Here is a 15,113-nt window from a genome sequence, read left to right on the forward strand (position 1 = left end):
TATTGAGCATCAGTGATGCCAATTAAAATGAAAATTTCTGTCTGTTAAAATCAATACGAACAATTGTTGTTAATGGAAGTTAAACAAGTATTCTGGGGAGATATATATTGGGGAGAACAACTGCTCCTTCTGTAAAAGGGAAATTTGGGGTTAGGTGGGTTAACTTGTTCTTTTCTGTCCTGGAGCGTTCCTAAGTAAGTCGGGGGTGGGAACGTGGGGGTAAAACATTGAATTAAATATGTACTGCTTTGCTTGAGAAATCCCTTTTACATTGTCCACCATAAACAACTACTGCTAATGGCCATTTGTAAAAGGAATGTGGTAAATAATGGTATTTTTCATTCTTTTTAAGGTCTGAAGTACTGACATGGCTCCCGGCTTCAGTGCTTTTTGTGGGCATTATCTATGCAGGTTCCAGGGCATTATCTAGATTGGTAAGAAACACACCAATGGAAATGAATAACCAGATTCTCTATACTTCGTGCGTAAAGAAAATATTCTACAAGCAAGGACGTCAGTGCTGTTTTACTAACACTACTAGAGATTAGAGTCTTGATCCTGCAAGGTGTGGAGCACCACTGAGATGTACCTCGCACCCTGAACTCCCACTGACTTCAGTGACAGCTGAGAGGACTCAGCACCTCCCAGGAACGCTCAGCATCTTGCAGAATAGAGCCTCACCAATCTGCCTTATTATGCAAACAGAAATTTCTGGAGGAGTTACTAACTCTGTTTTTTTTTAATTGTTTTCCTCTATTGCAAATGAGATGCACAATGAGATCAGTGGAAAAGGCTTGTGTCCCTTTTACAGGATATTTTTGACACATTATGGGGTTTGAAAAAATAAATTGCAAATTTTTTATTTGGGAAGAGATTAAGGGATTGAATGGATTCATAAAGTCATTTAAACCATAATAGGCCAGTGAAGATCTAGGTGAGGTCAAGTATGCTTTAAGTAATATTTAATATCATTTGTTTAAATTGCCTTTAGTATTTTTGGTTCTTGAAAATCCTGTGACCTTATTTAAAAAAAACCCATAGCAGTATTTTATAGGAATTGTCCAGTCTGTGTGATCAGATGCTGTGCAAACTTCCCTATGAGTTTTGTCAATGAATCCCAGTCCAGACTTAGACAACACTCTTCAACTCCACAGCCAGATCATACACACCCGCATTAAAACCCACAGCAGGGATGGGGAGGGAAATCTCCATAAGGATCTGCTTGCAGTGATACACCTCAACTTCATCTTGTTGGGTGGGGAGGGTGAAGGGCAGGGCCCCTCACTGCCACGGAAAAGACTGTGGGGCCCAATCTCATCCCCTGTGGGTTACAGTGGCTGTTCAGGAAACTGGGGCCATTTGCCTACAGATTGAATCTCACCCCTAGTCACCTACAATGGTGGCCTCTCTGTCTCCTCATTAGAGCAGATCCATTTGGCTTCCCCTGGCTGTGACTATCCACAGATCCTTCAGGAAAGGGCTAAAAGGAAACAATAATGCAACCCCAGGTTTCAGGCTGTATTGTCTTCTCTGCCTGTATTCCATAGGGATGGAGGAGGTACAGAGTAAGTCCTCCCCAGTCAGATCCCTGGTTCACCCACTCCTCCCTTGCTTTACCCAGTTTCCACCTCTTCCCTGCTGCCTGGATACATGGACATCCAGGAAAGAGGGGAATGTCTTTTGTGGGGAGAGGAAGGGTTAAGCCCACTTCTGTGCAGGAGAGCAGAGATCCACACAATGAGGTTCCCATCCAGGCACAGATCTTAGTGGTCCATGTCCTAACCTTTCTTGAACTGAAGCTGCCAGTCATACTTGGTTTTGTGATGTGCAAAATGGGGATTTAAGGGCCAATCCTGCAAACGCTTAGGCACATGAGAAAGTTACTCATGTGAATAATCCCATTAGGTTCATGGACCCTAATTGGTGTGTAGGCCCATGTATTTGAATGAATTTCACTCCTGAATGCATGCTTCAATGTCCACTATAGGCATATAATACAGATGTAAGGAAAATTGATTTAACAGTTCACTGGAGTTGGGCCTGCTCTCATCAGCAGTATCTTTGGCTCTTAGATCCAATGGTTTACCTCCCAAATAGAAATTAAATGAAATTAATTTCCACACCAAGGGCCCAATCCTGCCAACACTTATGAGTGAACAACGTACACTCATAATTATTTATTGTATTGGGCTCTCTATTCTTCTTTGTGCACGTCACAAAAAACACTATCTGTCTCTCTGCTCAGGACAGGTCTGGAACTGGAAGAGGATTGCTTGCGTCTGGACTGAGATGCATTGACAGAATTATGTGGGGAAGTCTGCACAGAATCCAATCGCACTGGCTGATCCCAGCCAGTAAACCTTCCGTTCATGAGAACTAAAGCCACTCATACATTTTAAAAAAATATTCACATCAAAGACAATAAACATATGGAGACGGTTAACTGAGCTGGGCAAATTGGAGCAATTGTTGGCTCTAAAACACATTTCTTTTGACTCTAGAAGGAGCCAATAGCACACACAAAAAGTAGTAAATTGGCTCCACAAAAGGGAGAATGTAAATTCTGGTGTCAACTTTCTTTGGATATCATTATTTCTAGAGTTTCCTATTGTGTCTAGCTCAAGATTCTTATATTAGATGGTCTCATTTTAACTTTCTCATTTGGCATCAGAAGTCCAAGTCCAGCTGTGGGGTCAGGACTTGTTGTTAGGTTTTCAGTACCAGTGAAAGAGCAGCTGACAATTTCCTCTCTACATGTGCTTTTGTTTGCTTGGTTTTTTTTTCCCATTTTCTTGCTAATTTAAAGGTGTCTAAAGTAATCATCGTGTAAATATGTTCATTCCTCCATCTGAATTGTCATTATAGCTAGGAATGTTTTAATAGGGACAATTTGTCCAGCTATATGGAAAAGAAGAACAAAACACAGAAAAATGGGTTTGAGGCTTCTTTGCAAAGTAAAATCTAAGATGTATTTGGTGCGTACACTATTTATCATCCAAGTGGATCTCAAGCACTTTACAAACATGAATTAATCTCTGAGTCTGTTTTCCCATCTGTGGATATTAATATTTACTTTTCTCATGTGAGTATTATGAGAATTAAAATCAACATTTTCTGACGTTGGGTTGCCTCAGTTTTTGGCTGTCAATCTGAGGCACCTCCCACCTGATTTTCAAAAAGTGCTGAGCACCTGCAATCTAGTTGACTTCACCTGGAGCCAGATTAATCACTATTGTTGTTTTCTATTTCTTGATTACTTTAATTGGAGTAGCAGCAAGAGGCCCCTCTGGGTCCTTTTGGTTGAAGGTAGAATTCCAGTACTGCTTGAGTACCCTGTTCTATACTTCTTCCCTAGTTTATGGCAATTCTCCATAGGAGAAACTGAGGGTAAACCTGTAAAACTATGGCACCCACAATGCCTTAGGCCAGGTTTACACTACCCGCTGGATCGGCGGGTAGCGATTGATCTATCAGGGGTTGATCTATCGCGTTTAGTCTAGACGCGATAAATCGATCCCCGAGTGCTCTCCCGTCGACTCCTGTACTCCACCGTTGCGAGAGGCGCAAGCAGAGTCGACGGGGGAGCGGCAGCAGTCGACTCACCACCGTGAAGACGCCGTGGTAAGTCGATCTAAGTACGTCGACTTCAGCTACGCTATTCTCATAGCTGAAGTTGCATATCTTAGATCGATCCTCCCCCCCAGTGTCGACCAGGCCTTAGTCTTAAGTAACACCCAAGTTTCTGTATCAATAGATAGATATAGGAAAATGAATGAGAACAGCTTACTGTAGAGAGATAGGGTGCTAATTCTGAATGTCATTTTCCTCCTCCGGTGGCAGCCAATTCCTGTGTTCCTTACTGTCCACAATGCAGCAGAAGTTATAACCTGTGGATTCCAGAAGTTTGTGCAGAAAGAGGTAATCGATATATGAAAGGCCAGCTCCAGTAATGTAACTGCACTATAACAGGATGCTGTTTTTCTTTTAATACCTAAATTCAGGGATGAAAGTAAGTCTAGGGACTTACTGGTACGGGGCTGGGCTGGGGCCGGCTCTGGTCCTTGGAAAGGGCGGGGCCTCGGGCGGAAGGGGCGGGGCTGTGGGGGTCAGAGCCAGCCCCGGCCCACCCTGTACCGGCAAGTGCCTCCTTCCCTCTCCCCAGAGTAACAGCAGCAGCCGGGGGCTCTGGCAGGGGTTTAAAGGGCCCTGGGTGGTAGCAGCGGGTGAAGCCCTGGGCCCTTTAGATCATCCCCAGAGCCCCACCACCATTTCCCCAGGGCTCCGGGGACAGGGCTCCGGGGACAGGGCTCCAGCCACCACTACTGCCCCGGGCCCTTTAAATCTCCACCCCAGCCCCGCCACCGCTACCCCAGGGCTCCGGCAGCAGGGCTCTGGCAGCAATTTAAAGGGCCGGGGGTTCCAGCCGCTGCTGGGAGCTGCAGGCCCTTTAAATTGCACCTGGGGAAGCCGATCCACCCCGGTACGGCGCACCGGGGTGTACCGGCTTACTTCCACCTCTGCCTAAATTAGTCCTGCATGCTTTCCTGTCTGCACTGGTTGCACTGCAGTGAGTCTCAGAGACAGTATTCGCTGTCAGCAAATATCAAGCTATTGACCTTTTTCTTGGCTAGGGAAATACTTTGAATGTATATTGGCAATTTGATCTGTATTTTTTAAGACTGGTTTGATCCTGATGACTTGTTCTTTTTGAAAATGAAAATCCCATCTCCTTTATGCCAGATATAAGAACTTGATCCTTTGACTTCAATGGCAGGAGAATTGGGCCCCTTAAATGTTGCCGGTACAGTGTGTATAGTGATGTGATAAATGATATGAGTCTCATGTGAACTATACACAGCTGGAATTGATCGCATCTGAACATGAAATTCAGGGGGGGAACCACACAGTTTTAGATGCTATGGGGTATGTTTGCACTGCTTTTTAAAACCCATGTCTGTGAATCTCAGAACCCGGGTCTGCAGACTCGGGCTCGTAGGGCTCGCACTACAGAATTAAAAACAGTTGTGTGGACATTCGGGTTTGGGCTGGAGTTGGGGCTTCGAAGCCCAAGAAGGGGGGTGAGCTTCAGAGACCAAGCCCCATCCTGAACCACAATGTCTACACAGTTTTTTTTTTTTTAAGGCCATAACTACGAGCCCGTGTCTGTAGACGCAGGCTCTGAGACTTGCTGCCATGTATTTTAAAACGCAGTATAGATGTACCCTTATAGAGTGAAATTCCCATTCAAGTCAGGAGAAAGATTCCCATTTCCTTTAACAGGAGTGGGATCTGTCTCTTAAGATGTATTGGAGATCTTGCTTATTAGATATCTGTGTGATTTGCTGTGTAGAGTGGCCCAGGCAAGCACTTCACAACACACGAAGCCTCCTCTAGTTTGAAAGGAATCTTCCATTAATTACATCTGTGGTATGTGGAATAAAAGACAAATAGCCAGCACTGGCTGCCACTAAAAAAACTGAAACTCAAAGACTGTACAAATGTGTATAATTTGATCCACGCATGCCAAAGTTTGGGTGTATTGACATCTAGGATTTTGGCTCATTCCAAGATAAAGGCCAGGTATGAAATTCATATCTGGTTTCAGGTTAAGATGACCAGTATGCTGAAAATTCAGTTCTGAGATTGGTTTATGCCATTCTATAATCCTCATTCTACTGCAAAATAAGTGTCCCAGTCAAGCACAATGGCTGGTTTATTGTTGTTTGTCAGTGTCTGAACCAATTTATTTGCCGGTTGGGATGTTCTATAATGGCTTTAACTCTTTGTTGGGAGACTCTTTTCCATCATATGAAGAACTTATTTTATTAAATTATTAGTTCTGAATTTTTGTTATGTATAGCAAATATTTAGAGTCACCAGAGAAAATGTTTGAAATCTACCTCCCATCTTAATGCAAAAAATGACTACTTTTTCAGTGATCAGTCACTTTAAATCTTTTGAGCACATTTTCTCTCTTTTTATACAGCAAACCTCTCTCCTAAAAATCTGTAGGTAAGTTTTTTAAGCTACTCAGATGGGGTGAATTGCACTGGTTTTGGCTCTGGTTTCTATATTTGCTTCAGGTAATGGAACACCAAAACAATGTATAAATGAAGACACATTACTGTGGGCAGCAGTAGGCCCACATTGCAACATTTATGTAATTAAATTATCTTTATATATTTTCATTTTCTAAAAACAATTGTGTAAATAGATTTTTTTTCTTTGTATAACATAAATGGCATTGCTGGAAGGCAAGTGATTATGACTAACAAACCATTGCATGCACGTGATGGAGGCAAAAAATGTTTTTGGAAAGGAAACCTATTTCAAGTTTAAGCTTCCAAAGGATAATCATAAACAGCAAAAGAATGAAGCTTTAAAGTAACTCAAGAATGGCCTTTCTGAAAATTGTAGGGCCCAATTCTGCCACCCTTTCTCAAGCTAGGTGGAAGAATCTGGCCCTTCATTTGTTTCCCCTATAAATTTAGCCTCTGAAAAGGAGAGAGGGAGAATAACAAATAGAAAAGCCAGTCATTCAGAAGGCCAAGTGCTCCTTCCCTCCCACACAACCCCTTAGAGTGTAGATTAGCCACTTTATTTTGGAGCTGGAGAGTTCAGCTGCCCCTTTACCCCTAATCAGGGAAGATTTGGTTTAACATTTATGCTGCTTAGAAGCAACACGTCCATTGATGTGTTATAACTTTTTTCAATCTAGGTGTTTTTTCCCAGTGATCTTGTTATACGTGTGTTTTGATCACTGGATTATTTCCATCAAGCATGCCTGTGTTTTTCTTGCTTTTTCTCCCCCCCCCCAGCCCCCTGTTTAAAAAAACAAAACAAACAACAACCAAAAAGCACCTCATAACCCTCGAAAACTAACTGCAAAACAATTATTCATTATTGTTACTATTGATGAAGGGTTCCTAACTTTTCACGGTGCATTGCAGAAATAAAGGTAGACACGAACTTTGGCCCAAAATGCTTACATTCTGAATTAGGTGAACTTCAAAAATGATGACAACAAATGAAGGAAGGGATACATAGGGAGGGATGAGGGTTACAACAATCAAAGAAAACAGGCTTAATTCTGCCCTGCATCTGAGCTCTGCCTGGAGCAGGGGAGAAGGGTTCTGTCAAAGAGCATGTTATAGCTACCTGGTTCTGCAATTGACTCAGCCCTGATGTGAGTAAGAGCAGTTTTAGGGACCTTACACTAGCAGAGGATTGGTATAGTAGAGCCTCTCTCCATTGCACCCTCAGTCCACCGTGGCCCCAGTGTGCTCCCTATGCTAGGAGTGGGGTGAGAAGTGGCTGGTGCAGGTGCAACCTCTGCTGGGTTTATGACGGCAGGGTACTCCCCTCAACAAGTGGAACTCTTTGCTGTCCATTTATCACCATAACCTGACCCGCTTTGTGCTGCCGGAGTGGTATGAAGGGGCTGGATGGTAAAGGAGAATCTGGCACAATATGATTAATATTCTCAAGTACGAAGCCTGTCCACAGCATTAACTCGTGTATATTTTGCATGGGTATTCTTTTCTGCTGATTAAATTCTTTTTGTTGTTGTTAAATACAAAGGAAAATAGGTAAAATACCTTCCTGTTGGTGGAAAAGGTGATAATCTATGTAAAAATTAAGGGATGTCAGTGTGAGAGTGAATGGAAACTCCCAATCTGATCTGAGAGTGCAGGATTGGGTTACAAGCTATAGGTCTTTGTTTTCTTTCACACAGTGTGCTGTTCCTCCTAATCGCAGCAGGGTGCCTTCCTTTGTTTGACACGCAGGTGGGTTCTGTTTTGTCAGCTGTCTTTGACCTTGGTATTTGGGAGTCCTGTTTCCAGGCAGGGGGAATATATTTGCATGGCTTTCGCTTGTGTGCTAAAGTAATTCACAGTCAGTTTTGTGAAGGGTTATAGAACTGTTTCCTCGGCCTCTTATGTTTTATAACAACTAGGGCTGTCAATTAATCGCAGTTAACTCACACAATTAACTAAAAAAAATTAATAATCACGATTAATCGCAGTTTTAATCGCACTGTTAAACAAGAGACTACCAATTGAAATTTATTAAATATTTTGGATGTTTTTCTACATTTTCATATATATCTTGTATTCTGTGTTGTAACTGAAATCAAAGTGTATATTTTGATTACAAATATTTGCACTGTAAAAATGATAAACAGAAGAAATAGCATTTTCCAATTCACCTCATACAAATACTGTAGTGCAATCTCTTTGTCCTGAAAGTGCAACTTACAAATGTAGATTTTTGTTGTTGTTACATAACTGCACTCAAAAACAAAACAATGTAAAACTTCAGAGGCTACAAGTCCACTCAATCCTACTTCTTGTTCAGCCAATTGCTAAGACAAACAAGTTTATTTACGTTTACAGGAGATAATGCTGCAGTCTTCTTCTTTACAGTGTCACCAGAAAGTGAGAACAGGCATTTGCGTGGCACTTTTGTAGCTAGCATTGCAAGGTATTTACGTGCCAGATATGCTAAACATTCGTATGCCCCTTCATGCTTCGGCCACCATTCCAGAAGACACGCTTCTATGCTGATGACGCTCGTTAAAAAAATAATGCGTTAATTAAATTTGTGACTGAACTCCTTGGGGGAGAATTGTACGTCCCCTGCTCTGTTTTACCCACATTCTGCCATATATTTCATGTTATGGGAGTCTCAGATGATGACCCAGCACATGTTGTTTGTTTTAGGAACAAGTTCACTGTAGATTTGACAAAATGCAAAGAAGGTACCAATGTGAGATTTGTAAAGATAGCTACAGCCCTCATCCCAAGATTTAAGAATCTGAAGTGTCTTCCAAAATTTGAAAGAGACAAGGCAGGGAGCATGCTTTCAGAAGTCTTAAAAGAGCAACACTCTGATGTGGAAATTACAGAACCCGAATCACCAAAAAAGAAAATCAACCTTCTGCTGGTGACATCTGACTCAGAGAATGAAAATGAACATGCGTCGTTCGCACTGCTTTGGATAGTTTTCAAGCAGAACCCATCATCAACGTGGATGCACGTCCCCTGGAATGGTGGTTGAAGCATGCACATCTGGCACGTAAATATCTTGTGACACCAGCTACAACAGTGCCATGAGAATGCCTGTTCTTACGTTCAGGTGAGATTGTAAACAAGAAACGGGCAGCATTATCTCCTGCAAATGTAAACAAACTTGTTTGTCTGAACGATTGGCTGAATGAGAAGTAGGACTGAGTGGACATGCAAGCTCTAAAACTTTACATTGTTTTATTTTTGAATGCAGTACTTTTGTACATAATTCTATATGTGCAAGTTCAACTTTCACGACAGAGATTGCATTACAGTACTTGTATTGGGTGAATTGAAAAATACTATTTCTTTGTCTTTTTACATTGCAAACACTTGTAATAAAAATAAATATCATGTGAGCACTGTACACTTTGTATTCTGTGTTGTAGTTGAAATTGAAATTGAAATTTGAAAATGTAGAAATCATCCAAAAATATTTAAATAAATGGCATTCTATTATTGTTTAAAAGTGTGATTAACCGCAATTAATTTTTTTAATCGCTTGACAGCCCTAATAACATAATATATGATCATTATTATTTTATTTATTTGTATTGCAGTAGCTTTTAAGAGACTCAGTCTTGAGGAAGGATGTTCCAGTGGTTAAGGTGCTAGCCTGGGACTCAGGAAACCCAGATTTAATTTCCTGCTCCGCCACAGACTTCCTCGGTGATCTTGGGCAAATCACTTTGCTTTTCTGTACCTCAGTTTCCTATCTATAAAATGGGGATAATAGCACTTGTGTTGTAAGGATAAATTATAGACTGCGAGATGCAAAGATGGCCATAGAAGCATGGAGAGCATCTATCTATGATAGATGTCATAGATCAGGACTCCATTATTCAGGTACTGCACAAACATAATAAAAAGATGGGGCTCCCAAAAGCTCACAATCTCAGTAGTCGGAGTTGTCATTTTTTCCCCAAAGTGAAGTTTTTTGTATTTATGGGGGTGTGTGTGTGTGTGTGTGTGTGTGTGTGTGTGTGTGTGTGCTGAAAGAGTGCTTATTTAGATACTGTAACAGAAGGTACACATCTTGGGCAGACCTAGTGGTCTGCACTGCAGTCTTTGTTTGATCCAGTCATATGGTCTCTCTTGGTACAAGCCTGCAGAGGCTGAGAATCTTGGGGTATGTGTACCCAGCAAAAATACTCCTGCAGCAGTGAGTCTCAGAGCCTGAGTCAATTGACTTGGGCTGCTGGGCTAAAAAACAGCAGTGAAGCTATTTGGGCTCGGGCTGGAGCTGGGTCTCTGAAACCCAAAAAGGAGAATGGACTCAGGCTGGAGCCTGGGCTCTGAGACCCTAACATCTACACTGCTATTTTTAGCCCCGTAGCCCAAGCCCAGCAAGCATGAGTCCGTTGACCCTGACTCTGAGACATGCTACTGCAGGTCTTTTTGGCTGTGTAGAGTTACCCTTAGAGAGACGGAATGACTGGCTATTGTGGGAAGGAACACATTACAGTACTCTGCAGCAGTCCCCTATCTGCTATGCTAATTTAGGAGAATTGGTAGTGACAGGTTTCTGAGGGAGTCATGTCTCTTCTCCTCTGCTTAAAGAAGAGTAGCTGCAATGCAAGGGTTTGTCAGCGGAGAGTGGAGATTATGGGGGGTTGGATTCTCAGGTTATTTAAATCAGTGCATGGAAGCCAATTGAGATATACTGATTTTTACCAGCTGAGGGGCTGGTCCATGGAATATAAAGTCAGGATAGACTGAGGGAGGATGATCCTCTGGGTTCTAAGAGAATCTCTGAGAAATCTTTACTCTCTCCTAACGTGTTGTAGTTTATAGTGCAGTTCCCATTGCTTTTGGTTTGTGAAACCAAATACAAAAGAAGTATTGGTGGACATATTTACATGCATGTGCATTTATTTATTTAGATGTTCTCTGTTGCAGTTTGATCCAGATGGCTATTTCTGGGCTCTAATTCACTTGATCTGTGTTGGTAAGTTTTGAAAAACTTGTCTGAGAAAATAAACCTATCAAGCAGGCAAATTATGGCCTTTTTGTGAAGACAGGGAAATTTAAACTAATGATAGAAAGGAGAAGAAATACTTAGATGAAAGATGATAAAGGGTTTAGTGTCCTACTGCCTTGCACAGCAGAAAATAGGAACTCCCCTGCCCCTGCCTTTGTAGCTTTTTAAATTGAAAACAACAATAGAGGAAAGTAGGTATGGCAGTCAATGGTAACTCTGGATCAGAAAATTCACATATAATTTTAATAAGCAGTGGTGGTTTTGTAGGGTTTTGATGCTGTGCTCACTAATAGATCTTCCGTGGAAAACATTTACTAATAGCTTGTGATCTGGGCTGATTTTATTTTAAAAGTCTGTTGGCAGATAGTATTTTAAAATACTGAAAATCTGTGCCGAACATACTCCCGGAGGAAGGGTGATGAAATTTTGGGTTATATTTGTATGTGAGTATACAATCCTCTTGCATTTTTTAATTTAAACTGTGGTTTTTCTTTTCTATGGGTATTTGGATATTTTTCTGTAGTTTGGATAAATTCTGGGATAATTGGCTTTGGCATAGTAAATCTGATGTCAGTGACCCACTTTTTCCATGGTAGCTTAAATAGTCAAGCCTGGAGAATCTGCAGATCAGGAAAGTAGCAATAATTAAATAATAATACATGTATTCATATAAAGGGTCTTAGCCATGGGTCATTATGTACAAACAATAAATATAAAAATAAATTCTAATTTTAAATTGACACAACTCAGTAAAACATACACATTTTAAAAGGACAAAATTTAAAAACACAGGATTAACCAGTCTCGGATTCATCTACACCTTTTAAAATCACCACCCCTAGAAGGGTGGTTTTGTGGCTAAAGCATTGGACCAGGTCTCAGAAAACCTGAGCTACTTCTTTGCTCTGCAATAGACTTGCTGGATGGCCTTGGGCAAGTCCCTCAAACCCAGATCCTCCTGTTTGGTGCCTAAATACCTCCTGAAGATCTGGACCTTGGTCTCTCTGTGTGTCAATTCCCCATCTGTAAAATGGGGATAATAGTACTTCCTTTCCACCTTGTCTGTTGAGGTTATAAACTCTTTGGTGCAGAGATTCTTACTGTATTTTTGTATAGTGCCTAGAGACTCTATTCTAGTCTGGGACAAGCTATGGTGTTAATCTGTGTGATGGGGCGTCCACCCCACATTGGCAGAGAAGGGGTTAATACAGCCCTGGAGAGGCTGCGCAGGAAGCAGCCAATAGGCGAGAGGCTGCAAGGAACAGCCAGTCAGGGCCCAGTAGTCCCATATAAAAAGAGCCACAGGGCAGAGCAGGGTCAGTTGCTGCTGGGAGTCCAGGGAGTAAGGACTGCATCCCTAGAGGGCTGAGAGAATTGTAAGCACCTTGGACAGAGCAGTGGCTGGCTCCTGGGACTGAGCCGCTGAGTGCCTTTAGGTGAGGGTGAAGAAGATGCTAGGGCCATGGGGAAGTGGCCTGAGGAAATAGAGCAGCATTGACAGAAGAGCAGCAGGAGGCTGCTATTTACAGTGTTCCTGGGCTGGGGCCTGGAGTAGTGGGCAGGCCCTCGTCCCCCAACTTGCCACTGGGGAAGTGGCTGGACTGTTGGACAGAGATACCCGTTCCCCCCCACCTCCCGGAAGGGGGAAACATAGATGACAACCTATTGGAGGGTTGAGTTGAGAAGAGGATACTGTGAGAGGAGCTGTAGGCAGGTGCGAAGACAGAGTGCTGATGTGCAGACCATGGGTGGGTTGGCCTTGAGCTAATTCCCAGCATGACCAGGAGGAGGTGCCAGTCTGGCAGTGAGGGCTGCCTGTGACATCCTTGTGACAACCTGTTCCACAGTAGTTGGCCGGACACTAAGTGTCCACGCAGACCCTACAGACACGCACTGTACTTTAAGGCCACCTTCCTTTCTTCTTTCCTTTCACAGTTTGGGGTGTTAGTCAGAGCCCTGCTGCTTCTGGATATTAAGGTGCTAGTAGCCCAGATCCTGAAGAAGCTCAGCATGCAGCTAGCATGAGCATTTGGCATAGACACAGTGAGGAAGCAAATCCTAGACATCGCCTGCCTGCAGAGCCATTTCAACCTGCTGAACCTAGTGGGATTCCATCCTCTTGGACATGTGAGCAAGAGGGCACAGAAGACATCAGCATTAGAAAGTCTCTAGGTAGCTTCTGTGAAACATATTGTGATTTTTTTGTTGTAACTCACTTTGAAATGGGAGTAGATCAAAGCACAAGGAATGCTTAGGAATGCTGCAATGAAAAACCTGTGGCACTGAATCTCAGAGCCCGGATCAACTGACTCAGGCTTGTGGGGCTTGGGCTGTGGGGCTAAAAATTGCAGTATAGATATCTGGGCTTGGGCTGGAGCCCAGGCTCTAAGACTGCATTACAATTTTATAGCCCTGCAGCCCAAGCCCCACAAGCCTGAGTCAGCTGACCTGTGCCAGCAGGAGCTGTGACATGGGTCTTTTATTGCAGTGTAGATGTGCCCTCAAGAACGGTTATGTTTGTTAGCAATTGTGTGCATCCTTTGTGCCATGCTGGTACAAATATCTGTGTGTACCACTGTCAAATGCAGCACGTTAACCAGAACGATTGTGTACTAGACCGGTTACACATGTCATTTCAATTACAGGGGTTTACAAAGTCATTCACAAGTTGTGGAAAACTAGTTCCTTAAGGTAACTTTTTTTATATTTTCTTTTTTAAAGGAAAGGTATGGCCATCACAGAAGGGTAGACATTTATTTAGAGGACAGGTAAACTATAGGCCTCTCTACTCTGCTTTATCGAGATAAATAGGTTTCTTTGATGGCTACCAACTGACCAATAGTAACTTTTTCTGATAAAATGAACAGCGTTGACTGTCACCCTTATGGCACCTTAGAGACTAACCAGTTTATTTGAGCATGAGCTTTCGTGAGCTACAGCTCACTTCATCGGATGCATAGCATATCGTGGAAACTGCAGAAGACATTATATACACACAGAGACCATGAAACAAAACTTCCTCCCACCCCACTCTCCTGCTGGTAACAGCTTATCTAAAGTGATCATCAAGGAGGGCCATTTCCAGCACAAATCCAGGTTTTCTCACCCTTCTCTCCCCCCCCCCCCCACAGACACACATACAAACTCACTCTCCTGCTGGTAATAGCCCATCCCTCTTTGAAACCTCTCTCTATGCATCCGATGAAGTGAGCTGTAGCTCACGAAAGCTCATGCTCAAATAAACTGGTTAGTCTCTAAGGTGCCACAAGTACTCCTTTTCTTTTTTCTTTTTACGAATACAGACTAACACGGCTGTTACTCTGAAACCTGTCACCCTTATGTTACACCTAAGTGTATTGTATACAGCACTAAGATGAACACTGCTAACTCATGCTTGAATTCACTTTAAACAGTACATCATTAATGAATCATGACCCAATTCAGAAAAACGTACCTCTTGATTCCTGGCACAGTTATTTTTAAAACATTGGCTTGTGTTAAGCTTGAGTGCTGCAGAGTCTGCACTTATCTTTTTTTCCCTCTCTCTCCACTATAACAGATGCAGGACAAAATGTTCAAAAGCACCTAAGTGACTTAGGTACCTGAAATCCATGGACTTTCAATGAGATTTAGGTGCCTTAATCATTTAAGCACTTCTGAAAATTGGACCCCAATCCTATGAGCATTTTAGCACTTGTGTAACTTTACTCATGTGAGTAGCTCCTTTGAAATCAAGTCGGCTGAATCTTTGTCCTGTCATTAGTCTGCAGTAGCATATATGAATATGGGTGCCTGTGGCTGCAGGATATGTACATATTTACTGTATTATAATATGGTTAGACTGAAACTTATTTTCCAGACTGGTTGCTATATGTGTTTAAAGACAAAGGGTACATCTACACTGCAGTGTAAGCTCAGGGTTAGCAGAACTCGAGTTAGCAGACCCTGGGCTTGAGTGTCTACACTCATTTGTAACCCCAGATTAGGAGTTGTTGAATTTTGGGTCCCAGCCTGATGCTCCAGCATCTACGCTACATTATGTTGGCCTGGGTGCAACCACCCAT

At 42.5% G+C, this 15,113-nt stretch overlaps 1 protein-coding gene across 2 annotated transcripts in view; it reads left to right on the forward strand.

Moving 5' to 3' along the window:
- The window catches only part of SLC35D4 (solute carrier family 35 member D4), an 81,960-nt gene that overhangs the window by 13,822 nt on the left and 53,025 nt on the right, over window positions 1-15,113 (forward strand). Inside the window, exons 4-9 of one of the 2 annotated variants that reach the window (XM_074944504.1) lie at window positions 353-434; window positions 3,841-3,918; window positions 5,987-6,012; window positions 7,736-7,787; window positions 10,968-11,016; window positions 13,695-13,740. In XM_074944504.1, coding sequence (XP_074800605.1) covers window positions 353-434; window positions 3,841-3,918; window positions 5,987-6,012; window positions 7,736-7,787; window positions 10,968-11,016; window positions 13,695-13,740 — 333 coding nt within the window. The remainder of the gene's footprint in view (window positions 1-352; window positions 435-3,840; window positions 3,919-5,986; window positions 6,013-7,735; window positions 7,788-10,967; window positions 11,017-13,694; window positions 13,741-15,113) is intronic. The other variant, XM_074944505.1, reaches the window with a different exon arrangement.

The sequence above is a fragment of the Natator depressus genome, chromosome 2 (genome assembly GCF_965152275.1).
Source record: "Natator depressus isolate rNatDep1 chromosome 2, rNatDep2.hap1, whole genome shotgun sequence".
NCBI classification, from domain to species: Eukaryota; Metazoa; Chordata; order Testudines; family Cheloniidae; genus Natator; species Natator depressus.